The sequence below is a fragment of the Nerophis ophidion genome, linkage group LG19 (genome assembly GCF_033978795.1).
Source record: "Nerophis ophidion isolate RoL-2023_Sa linkage group LG19, RoL_Noph_v1.0, whole genome shotgun sequence".
Taxonomy (NCBI): Eukaryota; Metazoa; Chordata; class Actinopteri; order Syngnathiformes; family Syngnathidae; genus Nerophis; species Nerophis ophidion.
Genome location: NC_084629.1, coordinates 14,191,395 through 14,204,629, shown reverse-complemented (window position 1 = coordinate 14,204,629; position 13,235 = coordinate 14,191,395). Strand labels below are relative to the sequence as shown.

Sequence of the window (13,235 nt, the reverse complement as noted above, 5' to 3'; positions counted from 1 at the left end):
ACTTACCAAAGGTATGCAGTAAAAATTTGAGTGTGATGTAAGCTTGGACCTTAAATCCTACTGAATAGCTCTTAATCTTCTTCCTTTATACGATTTCTAATTACCGGTATTGAAATCAGCCTCCTCCATTTTGAAAATGATGACAGGGGAAGTGTTACTCGTGACGTCAGGAGTTTGACCAGGCGGTAATACTAAGCATGTGCTAATTATTTTGGAAAGCGAGTTCGACCCGGCAGTAAGTCAAGGCAGGCGCATACTATATGCCCTGCGGCTATTCAAGAAAATACGGTATTTGCATTTGAATAATTTTATGAATTTTATAAACTTACCAGAATTGTTTCCTCGTTTGTTTGATATGATTGTCAACATTTAAAGGAATAAAGTTAAAGTACCAATGATTGTCACACACAATGTGGCGAAATTATTCTCTGCATTTGACCCATCACCATTGATCAACCCCTGGGAGGTGAGGGGAGCAGCGGGCAGCATCTGTGGCCACGGCCGGGACTCATTTTTGGTGATCCAACCCCCAATTCCAACCCTTAATGTTGAGTGCCAAGTAGGGAGGTAATGAGTCCCATTTTTATAGTCTTTGGTATGACTCGGTCTGGGATTTGAACTCACAACCTACCAATCTCAGGGCGGACACTCTAACCAGGGGTAGGGAACCTATGGCTCTCGAGCCAGATGTGGTTCTTTAGATGACTGCACCTGGCTCTCAGATAAATCTTTGCTGACGTTGCTTAACACGATAAGTAATGAATAATTCCGCTGGTAATCACAGTGGTAAAAATAACGTTCAATATCTAACACAGTCTCATGCATTTTAATCCATCCATCCGTTTCTACCGCACCTGTTCGTTCAAGAAGTCGCATTGATGGTAAGAAGTATTGTATTTATTATTGGTTGTCTTCAGAAAAACAATGTTATTAAAAAGAATAAGAGACTTTTTAAACTCAAAAAATTAGAGATGTCCGATAATGGCTTTTTTTTTCAGATATCCGATATTCCGATTTTGTCTAACTCTTAATTACCGATACCGATATCGAAGGATACTGATATAAACAGTCGCGGAATTAACACATTATTATGCCTAATTTTGTTGTGATGCCCCGCTGGATGCATTAAGGTTTTCCAAAATAAATCAACTCAAGTTATGGAAAAAAATGGCAACATGGCACTGCTATATTTATTATTGAAGTCACAAAGTGCATTATTTTTTTTAACATGCCTCAAAACAGCGGCTTAGAATTTGGGACGTGCTCTCCCTGAGAGAGCATGAGGAGGTTGAGGTGGGCGAGGTTGGGGAGGCGGGGTTGAAGTGGGGGTGCCAAGGGGGTAGAAGGGGTGTATATTGTAGCATACCGTAAGAGTTAGTGCTGCAAGGGTTTCTGGGTATTTGTTCTGTTGTGTTTATGTTGTGTTACGGTGAGGATGTTCTCCCGAAATGTGTCTGTCATTCTTGTTTGGTATGGGTTCACAATGTGGCGCATATTTGTAACAGTGTTAAAGTTGTTTATATGGCCACCCTCAGTGGCTACTTATGGCTGTTGACCAAGTATGCGTTGCATTCACTTGTGTGTGTGAAAAGCCGTAGATATTATGTGACTGGGCCGGCACGCAAAGGAAGTGCCTTTAAGGTTTATTGGCGCTCTGTACTTCTTCCTACATTCGTGTACACAGCGGCGTTTTAAAAAGTTATACATTTTACTTTTTGAAACCGATACCGATCATTTTGAAACCGATACCGATCATTTCCAATATTACATTTTAAAGCATTTATCGGACGATAATATCGGTAGTCTGATATTATCGGCCGTCCCTACAAAAATGTTGGTCTTACTTAAAAATGCACACATTTAGTTGTATTCAGTGTTAAAAAATACTATAAGGCTCTCACGGAAGTACATTTTAAAATATTTGGCTTTCATGGCTCTGTCAGCCAAAAAGGTTCGCGACCCCTGCTCTAACCACTAGGCCACTGAGTAGGATGCATTTTTTTTGTCTACTGTGTTTCATTTTTTAAATGATTTCTGCTGGTGTTGTGCCTACGGATTTTTTCATTGAAAAAAAATGCGCCTTTGCTCAAAAAAAGGTTGATAAACACTGGTGTAGAACATGTTTTGCTTTATTCATTATTGACGTTTTTCTTTCTACTTTATGTTGTATATTTTTTTACATGATATTTCCAGTTCATTTTATCCTCAACTATTACTATTGTTGGGTTAGGTTTGGCCATGCGATGAGGTAGCGATTTGTCCAGGTTGTACACCGCCTTCCGCCCGATTGAAGCTGAGATAGGCACCAGCGCCCTCCGCGACCCCAAAGGGAATAAGCGGTTGAAAATGGATGAATGGATGGATGGATGGTTTAGGTTTGAGGGCAGCACGGTGGCAGAGGTTAGTGCATGAGCCTCACAGTACAAAGCTCCTGAGTTGTCCTATGTTCAATCCCGGGCTCGGGATCTTTCTGTGTGGCGTTTGCATGTCCTTTCCGTGACTGCGGGTAGGGGGGTGTATGTTGTAGATTCCGGAAGAGTTAGTGCTGCAAGGGATTCTGGGTATTTGTTACGTTATGTTACGGTCCCAGATGTTCTCCCCAAATGTGTTTGTCATTCTTGTTTGTTGTGGGTTCACAGTGTGGTGCGTATTTGTAACAGTGTTAAAGTTGTTTATATGGCCACCCTCAGTGTGACCTGTATGGCTGTTGACCAAGTATGCCTTGCATTCACTTATGTGTGTGTAAAAGCCACACAAATGATGTGAATGCGCCGACCCGTCGTTTGTATGGAGGAAAATCGGACGTGACGACAGGTTGTAGAGGACGCTAAAGGAAAATGGTTGCCCCGGGAGATTTTCGGGAGGGGCACTGGAATTCGGGATTCTCCCGGAAAAATCGAGAGGATTCGAAAGTATAGACTCATCATGTAAATAAAAAACTTATTCGGGTGTTACCATTTAGTGGTCAATTGTACGGAATACGGAATATGTACTGAACTGTTCAATCTACGGGCTTCACGGTGGCAGAGGGGTTAGCTCGGGATCTTTCTGTGTGGAGTTTGCATGTTCTCCCCGTGAATGCGTGGGTTCCCGCCGGGGCCTCCGGCTTCCTCCCACTTCCAAAGACATGCACCTGGGGATAGGTTGATTGGCAACACTAAATTGGCCCTAGTGTGTGAATGTGAGTGTGAATGTTGTCTATCTGTGTTGGCCCTGCGATGAGGTGGCGACTTGTCCAGGGTGTACCCCACCCTCCAGCCTGATTGTAGCTGAGATAGGTGCGACCCCAAAAAGGGAATAAGTGGTAGAAAATGTATGAAAGGATGGATGGATGTGCAATCTACTAATAAAAGTATCAATCAATCAAAAAAAAAGCCTCTTCCGAGAAGACAAATCGAACGTACCCATGCTCAAGCCTCGTCGTTTATCGCGATGTTTGGACACAGCTGATCGTCCCCAGCTAGACAAAATAAAGCAGGCCAGAGCAGCAGGACTCCCTCACAAGTTATCACCCCCGGGGAGCGAGAGAGCCGCCAGGTGCAAAGCACGAAAGGCCGCGGTGACAGGAACCAGGAGCTCCTCTTTCCTTCCTTCACCATGGACGCCTTGACAGCGGCGACTTGCTAACGTTAGCGATCTCCCGCTTTGACATGGAGCGATGGCAACAACAACAGAAAGCAGCTTAAATGTCAACGTTGTTGCTTATTAAAAGCTGTCCGTCACCATGTCCTGCTCCGGAAACCTGGTTTGGGATGTAAATAAACGCCTCATCGGATACAGCGAGCCCAACAGCATCAGGACTAACTATTTAGGTAAGAACGCTATAGCATGTTGTAGCATGTAGCCTGTCTGTTACCCACTAGCTCAGATGTCAAAATCTACACCCGCCTCGATTTACCTCCATTTATTTTTTTTTAAGTCTGACAATTTCTACTGCAATTGCATAATTTTATGCAACAAGCTCATGTTTTTATCCGTAAAGTCTATAAAAATCATTAACTGTACTATACTACAGTGGTTCTCAAATGGGGGTACTTGAAGGTATGCCAAGGGGTACGTGAGATTTTTAAAAAAATATTCTAAAAATAGCAACAATTAAAAAATCCTTTATAAATATATTTAATGAATAATACTTCAACAAAATATGAATGTAAGCTCATAAACTGTGAAAAGAAATGCAACAACGCAATATTCAGTGTTGACAGCTCGATTTTTTGTGGACATGTTCCATAAATATTGATGTTAAAGATTTCTTTTTTTTGTGAAGAAATGTTTAGAATTTAGTTCATGAATCCCCTCTATTACAATCCCCAAAGAGGACACTTTAAGTTGATGATTACTTTTATGTGTAGAAATCTTTATTTATCTTTGAATCACTTTTTTATTTTTCAACAAGTTTTTAGTTATTTTTATATATTTTTTTCCAAACAGTTCAAGAAAGACCACTACAAATGAGCAATATTTTGCACTGGTATACAATTTAAAGGCCTACTGAAATGAGATTTTCTTATTTAAACGAGGCTAGCAGGTCCATTCTATGTGTCATACTTGATAATTTCGCGATATTGCTATATTTTTGCTGAAAGGATTTAGTAGAGAACATCTACGATAAAGTTCACAACTTTTGGTCACTAATAAAAAAGCCTTGCCGGAAGTAGCAGACAATGTGCGCATGACGTCACGGGTTGTAGGTCTCCTCACATTGTTTACAATCATAGCCAGCAGCAGCTAGAGCTATTCGGACCAAGAAAGGGACAATTTCCCCATTAATTTGAGCGAGGATGAAAGATTTGTGGATAAGGAAATTTAGAGTGAAGGACTAGAAAAAGAAAAAAAAAGGTGATTGCAGTGAGAGCGATTAAGATGTTTTTATACACATTTACTAGGATAATTCTGGGAAATCCATTATCTGCCTATTGTGTTGCTAGTGTTTTAGTGAGTTAAATAGTACCTGAAAGTCGGAGGGGTGTGGCCACGGGTGTGTTGACGCCAGAGTCTCTGAGGGAAGTCACGAAGCTGCAGCAGGACAGAAGCCCCGCTGATCTCCGGTAAGAGCCGACTTATGACCACAATTTTCTCACCGAAAATTGCTGGTTGACATGTAGTTGGGATCCATGTTCGCTTGACCGCTCTGATCCATAGTAAAGCTTCACCTCCGGGAATTTTAAACAAGGAAACACCGTGTGTTTGTGTGGCTAAAGGCTAAAAGCTTCCCACCTCCATCTTTCTACTTTGACTTCTCCATTATTAATTGAACAAATTGCAAAACATTCAACAACACAGATGTCCAGAATATTGTTTAATTATGCGATTAAAGCAGTCTACTTATAGCTTGGATCGGGATGGAAAATAATGTCCGCTACAACCCGAGACGTCAAATGCACGCGTCATCATACGCGTAATCATACCGCGACGTTTTCAACACGACACTTCGCGGGAAATTTCAACTTGCAATTTAGTAAACTAAAAAGGCCGTATTGGCATGTGTTGCAATGTTAATATTGCATCATTGATATATAAACTATCAGACTCTGTGGTCGGTAGTAGTGGGTTTCAGTAGGCCTTTAATAAATCAGAAACTGATGAAATAGTGCTGTATTTTACTTCTTAATCTCTTTTTTCAACCAAAAATGCTTTTCTCTGATTAAGGGGTACTTGAATTAAAAAAATGTTCACAGGGGGTACATCACTGAAAAAAGGTTGAGAACCACTGCTATACTCTATTGTGTGCGTGATTTTAATACAAGTTATGCGCCAATTGTATGCACTAGTAATACGGGTGTGACTCTTTGGGTACCTGACGATCGGATCTGATTCGATTCAGAATTGATTTTTGATTCAGGCCAATTCTCGCATAATACTTCTAATGAAACTTCTTCAAAACATGAATTGGTTTAAGTGGACCCCGACTTCAACAAGTTGGAAAACTTATTCGGGTGTTGTCATTTAGTGGTCAATTGTACGGAATATGTATTGTACTGTGCAATCTACTAATACAGTGGTTTTCAACCTTTTTTCAGTGATGTACCCCCTGTGAACATTTTTTTAATTCAAGTACCCCCTAATCGGAGCAAAGCAACTTTGGTTGAAAAAAAGAGATAAAGAAGTAATATACAGCACTATGTCATCAGTTTCTGATTTATTAAATTGTATAAAAGTGCATAATATTTCTCATTTGTAATGGTCTTTCTTGAACTGTTTTGAAAAGTATATATTTAAAGATAACTAAAAACTTGTTGAAAAATAAACAAGTGATTCAATTATAAATAAAGATTTCTACACTTAGAAGTAATCATCAACTTAAAGTAATAGAGATCTCTTGTAATAGAGATCCATTTGGATTCATGAACTTAGTTCTAAACATTTCTTCAGAAAAAAAAAAATCTTTAACATCAATATTTATGGAACATTTACACAGAAAAATCCAGCTGTCTACACTGAATATTGCATTGTTGCATTTATTTTCGCAGTTCATGAACTTACGTTCATATTTTGTTGAAGTATTATTCCAAAAATATATTTACAAAGGATTTTTGAATTGTTGCTATTTTTAGAATATTTAAAAAAAAATCTCACGTACCCCTTGACATACCTTCAAGTACCCCCAGGGGTACGCGTACCCCCATTTGAGGACCACTGTACTAATACAAGTTTAAATCCATCAATCAATGTTACAGGTAAAAAAATTGTCTTACTCTGGTTGCATTGAGATGGCTTAAAAGCGTATTTAAACTTTTTTTTTTCTTGGAATCAATAATGAATTTTATTTTTATTTTTTTTTAAACCTACCTTTATCATGTCTATAATTTATTTTGTGATGTTCGTTAGAAGCAGTACATTACTCAGTTTCGATGTTTTTCCCCAGTTTGTGTGCACCTGATTGGGTTTAAATCAAGGCTGAGTCTTGAATGGGTGGGGCAGGTGCCTGTGAGCTTTAGTAACTGCTGTATTTAGCTTGACAGAGATACACTTCAAGCTCTCATAGTGTGTATGTACGCGTGCATATGCATGTGCGTGCGCGTGTGTGTGTCCGAGCACTTCCAGGGTATATTTAGCCTGGAAAAGTGGGTAGTCAGGGGACAACAAGTGGGCTTTATGTTCAAACCACAAACAATTCAGATGATTGATGACGCAAGGCTCAAATGTAATAAGTATTATTGTTATTCCCATAAAGGCTATAAATTAGTAACCTGACTCGCCAGATCCTTGTCGTTCGCTGAGCTCCACACAAGGATCTGGGACTTCTCAACAGGAGATGTATTTCAGAAGGTGGGGCCTTGTAAAAAAAAAAAAAAAAAAAAAAAAAATCATTGCATGTGATTGGATAAACCACTTGTCCGTTATCTTGAATGACGTGCTACTTCAACCACTCACATCGGAATCAACCCGTGACGCTGATGAGAGCGACGCTGGGAAATCCAAACCAGGTTGGAAGAACAGCCAAAACATCCTTGTCACCAATAAATGCCTTCAAAACCGTTCTCTGTTCATCTTTTAAATAATTAGTATTCGTAAGATTCGACAAAACAGTTGCAATAACAGACTCAATGTCAGCACACGACGCAGCGAGGGCTGCGTGCCGCCATTGTTTTGTTTGAATCAAACAGTCGCTTCGGCGCTACGTCACATCCATCAAATCCCGCGCGGCGATCCTGATTGGTTCATTATTTTTTGCTATCTGGAAGGAGTTTGCAATGCCTTTGAGCCCAGATCCTTGTTTGGAGTTCAGCGAACTACAAGGATCTGACAAGAGTCAGGTTAATAGCTGCCCAAAGTCGGGACCCAGGGTGGAGCCATACTTGCCAACCTTCCCGATTTTCCCAAGAGACTCCCGAATTTCAGTGCCCCTCCCGTAAATCTCCCGGGGCAATCATTCTCCCGAATTTCTCTCGATTTCCATCCGGATAACAATATCGGGGGTGTGCCTCACTGTCTTTAGCGTCCTCCACAACCTGTCGTCACCTCCGCTGTTCCTCCATAAAAACAGCGTGCCAGCACAGTCACACAATATATGCGGCTTTTACACACACATAAGTGAATGAAAGGCATACTGGATCTACAGCCATACAGGTCACACTGAGGGTGGCCGTATAAACAACTTTAACACTGTTACAAATATGCGCCACACCAAACAAGAATGACAAACACATTTCAGGAGAACATCCGTACCGTAACACAACATAAACACAACAGAACAAATACCCAGACGTCTCTGCACTGTTGACCTATGTACACTCAAGATGATATCCTGCTGGCCCAACTATGGACTGGACTCACACTATTATGTTAGATCCACTATGGACTGGACTCTCACAATATTATGCTAGAACCACCCGACGTCCATTGCACCGGTCACCCAGGGTGGCGTCCCCACATCTGTGGTCCTCTCCAAGGTTTCTCATTGTCATCCCATTGGGTTGAGTTTTTTCTTGCCCTGATGTGGGATCTGAGCCGAGGATGACGTTGTGGCTTGTGCAGCCCTTTGAGACACGTGATTTAGGGCTATATAAATAAACATTGATTGATTGATAATAGATTAGGGTGGAGTCGCCGGTTCCAATTGTGGTTTTGGGATGCTATTGATGGCTTATTAATTGCATCTTGAAGCAATCGGGGCAAAATCGAGTGCACTACTTGGCTCTAACCAGCAGAGGTGCTACTGATTCAATTGCAACGCGTCTGCCCTCTAAAGCAGTGGCCCCCAACCACCGGTCCGGGGACCAGTACCGGTCCGTGACGCATTTGCTTCCGGGCCACAGAGAAACATTAAATCATTTATAAACGACTGCATTTTCTCCGACTTAACTTTCGCCTGTCCCACGAGACACACCAATAAGCTTGTTTATAGATGTACAATAAAACTCCTCATTGGAATTTTCCATTTGTTATATTTTTTACAACTTTGTGACATGATACAATGCACATTAATGAACATATACAATATAAATGTGACCGATTGTAGCCAAAGGCTGATTTCCATCTGCATCTCATTGCAAAGAAACAAGTCCAGGGCTAATTCAGTGAAATAGTGAGTTAAATTTTTCATGCACTTATTTAAAGTTAAAGTTAAAGTACCAATGATTGTCACACACACACTAGGTGTGGTGAACTTTGTCCTCTGCAATTGACCTATCCTCTTGTTCACCCCTTGGGAGGTGAGGGGAGCAGTGAGCAGCGGCGGCCAAGCCCGGGAATCATTTTTGGTGATTTAACCCCCAATTCCAACCCTTGATGCTGAGTGCCAAGCAGGGAGGTAATGGGTCCCATTTTTATTGTCTTTGGTATGACTCGGCCGGGGTTTGAACTAAGGGTGGACACTCTAACCACAAGGCCGCTGAGATTTTTGCTGCATTTATCTGGCACAAGTGAAAAGCCGGTCCCTGAAAATGGTGCCTACATTAAACCGGTCTGTGGTGCAAAAAAGCTTGGGGACCACTGCTCTAAAGAATCAATCAATCAAAGTGTATTTATATAGCCCTTAATCACGAGTGTCTCAAAAAGCTGCACAAGCCACAACAACATCCTCTGCTCGGATCTCACATCAGGGCAAGAAAAAACTCAACCCAATGGGATACAATGAGAAACCTTGGAGGGAACCGCAGATGTTGGGAAAGGGGAGAAGTAATTTTTTTTTTGGTGCAAAACCAAGTTTTCTTACCTGCAAAACAATTGTGCCTTCTTCTAAACTTGCTCCAAAAGAGCTGGATGGAATTTGAGACTTTAGTGACATATTTGTTACGTCAGTGGAACAAACTGAACTGGTTTTGTTCAGTTTTAGTTGAAAGTCATAGTCAATAAGTACCATCATTTTCTTTATCTTCTCAGGGGGACAGACTGGCAAGTACATACACATGCATCCTCCGCTGTTGCCATTTCTGACAAAAAAATAGCATATAGTTCTAACTTACATCTGTTAGTATATGAAGCGCTAAAACTAAACATGCCTGACATAGTGGGGAAGAGGAGCTCAGTCCAAAGTAGGTCTTTGGCACGTAATCAAGAAAAAAACAGCGCATTCTGAAGAGATGGTCAGAAGGCAGCTTGAAGATGGTTTGCAAAACATAATCTCTGCAAAATTTTGAACAAGGAACCAACCACCATTACATGTTATGTAGGCCACAATAAAGTGTTTTAAATGTATTTATTTTTTAAATATGACCGCTCTAAGTAGGGCTGGGCAGTATATTTATATACTCTATATATTGCAGGTTTGTCTCTGTGCGATATAGAAAATGACTTTATCGTGATATTCGAGAGTACGTCCTCACGCAGTTGCTTTCAGCTGCGGGCATTACACTCCAGGCTTTTTCTCACTCTTTCTTGTATCTGCTTCTCACAGAGACATAAAACAAGCGCACCTTCTTATATACGTCACATACTGTCGCATCGTCATACGCTCTCTCGGAGCAGACAGGTAGCAACATGGTAAAGTTAGCTGTGATGCTAGTGGTGTGGTAACAAATGAAGGAAGGATTAATTCCCAAGAAAAACAGCAGGGAGACCATCCTCTGGCGGTGGTTTGGCTTCAAGCGGGAAGATGTTTCACAAGTATGCAGCAAAAGCGTTGCTACAAAAAGTATCAGCACTGCTAATGTGTGGCACCATTTGAAAAGTCACCCGCTAGAGCAGGGGTAGAGAACCTATGGCTCTAGAGCCAGATGCGGCTCTTTTAATGACTGCATCTGGCTCTCAGATAAATCTTAGCTGACATTGCTTAACGCGATAATTATGAATAATTTCGCTGGTAATCACAGTGCTAAAAATAACGTGCAAAATATAAAACATTCTCATGCATTTACATCCATCCATCCGTTTTTCTACCGCACCTGTTCAAGAAGTCGCATTAATGGTAAGAAGTATTTTATGTCACGATGGGGGGGTCGCAGCTTGCTGCAGGGTTGTTCTCCCAGGAAGGCAGATGGACTACTCGGGACATGGCATTTAGGTAAAAACATGATTTATTTTAAACTAAAAAAATATCCAAACAAAAATCGCTCACAGTGGAGGCACAACTTAGGCTAAGGAACAAAGCTAACGCATAAACAGACTATGAACATAAATCAAACAAAACTTACTTGGCATGGCATGAAGCACGAAACTATGGCAAGGCATGAAACAAGTCAGCACAGAGCAATAAAAGATTACATTGACGCCAGGGCGACTGACTGGCAAAGACGAGCTTAAATACTGCCTCTGATTAGTGCTCGGGAAGCAGGTGAGCTGGCATTTTGTCCACCAGAGACAGGTGGACAAAATGAGTAACCAAGGGAACCAGACAAGGGAGTGGGAAAAAACAGGAACTTAAAGAGTCCAAAGGACAAACAGCACATGGCCAAACAAAAACATGATCAACAGACATGACATTTGATTTATTATAGGTTAGCTTCAGAATAAAAAAGTTATTAAAAAGAATAAAATACTTATTATACTCTAAAAATGTTGGTCTTACTTAAAATGCACACATTTAGTTGTATTCAGTGTTAAAAAATATGATGTGGCTCTCACAGAAATACATTTTGAAATATTTGCCTTAGATGGCTCCCTCAGCCAAAAAGGTTCCCGACCCCTGCGCTAGAGAATGAAGAGTGCTTGAAACTCCGCTTGTCAACATCTTTAATTTGGTGTTGTTTTGATATCTCATCTTAGTGACATAATGCACGAAAGTGCACTAATAGCTTGTTTTAAACTGTCTCTGACAATCTTAAACTTTCTGTTTTGGAATTTACATGAATGTTTGTGCCACTGTTTAATAACTGTTTAATAAATACAGTTTTGGTCAATTGACTTACTTGTGATTTCCCTCTCTGCATGAAAGTTTAAAATGAGCATATATTAATGCAGTATGAACAAGAATGTTTTAATGTAGACACCTACAATCATCATACTGCTGTGATTATATGCATCAAGTGTTCATTCAAGCCTAAGGCAAAAAAATCGAGATATATATCGTGCATCGTGACATGGTCTAAAAATATCGAGATATTAACAAAAGGCCATATCGCCCAACCATACCTCTATGTTAGGTTCATGGCGTAGTAGGTTGAATGATGAAGACATGCTTGTTACTGGATACTTTCGTATATGCCACTGCCTTGGCATGCCTTTTAGACTGCATTATTGTTCAATGAAGGACACTTATTACGTATGACAAGCTTATGTGCTATTGTGTGCTTAGCTGTTGTGTAGCTGCTATCTCCTATGAGCCGAAACCCTACCATGTTCTTTTCTAAAGAACTTCTCTAAAATACAAGAAAACATCAACCTGGTGTGCTTATTGGAGGACATTTAGATATTAATTGGCTTTGCACAAGTAAACACACTGCAGGACTACTTGTATCTGAGATTTTAGATGTAAGACGATATAAACCACAGGTGTCAAACTCAAGGCCTGGGGACCAAATCTGGCCGCGACAATGAGATGTGTCAATAAAGTACTTAATATTTTCTCAAGAAATGTAATTGATTTTTTTCATTTTGACAGGAAAAAATATATGTACTGCTTGAAATTGCATACCTTTACCTTTAATAGTATTCAATATTGCAAGAAATAATAAAGTATCTTATCATACTTTCCAAACACATTTTTGTCTAAATAAAAATACTTACCTTTACAGAAAACTCCCCATCAAATGAATAAAAATGACGATACATTTTATGTTGTTCTTTACAGCAGATTACTGTAAATTAAAAAAAAAACTACTACCGTTTTTTGCGTCACGATTCTGTTGACTGAGGTGCCAGTTTTTGACTGTAAATTCTGCGGTTGTTGTTTTTAACAGTGTATTACTGTAAATGGAAAGATGGTAAATTTGTTTTTATGGTAGAAAAACTGGCAGCTAAGTTGCCAGAATAAAAAAAAAACTTGTACTAGGGCTGGGCGATATACACAATATATCGATATACACGATATATTGCGGGTTTGTCTCTGTGCGATATAGAAAATGACTATATTGTGATATTCGAGTATACGTTCTCTCGCAGTTGCTTTTAGCTGCGGGCATTACACTACGTTCCTGTCTCTCCTTCTCACAGACAGAAAGCGCAGCTTCTTACATACTTCACATACTGTCACGTCATACGTCACATACGTATACGCCCTCGCGGAACAGAGAGGTAGCTGCATAGGTAAGGTTAGCTGTGATGCTAGCGGAGCCATGTGAGTGGTAATACAAGAGAGAGAAGGTGCGAATGAAGGAAGATTTAATTCCCAAGAAAAACAGCAGAGGGTCCATCGT

At 40.3% G+C, this 13,235-nt stretch overlaps 1 protein-coding gene across 1 annotated transcript in view; it reads left to right on the top strand.

The window, feature by feature from the left end:
- The first annotated feature begins 3,434 nt into the window (after positions 1-3,434).
- Positions 3,435-13,235, top strand: part of dcaf6 (ddb1 and cul4 associated factor 6) — a 48,161-nt gene continuing 38,360 nt past the window's right edge. Inside the window, 1 exon segment of the mRNA XM_061879234.1 lies at positions 3,435-3,812. Within this exon segment, the coding sequence (XP_061735218.1) occupies positions 3,725-3,812 (88 nt within the window). The 5' untranslated portion in view covers positions 3,435-3,724.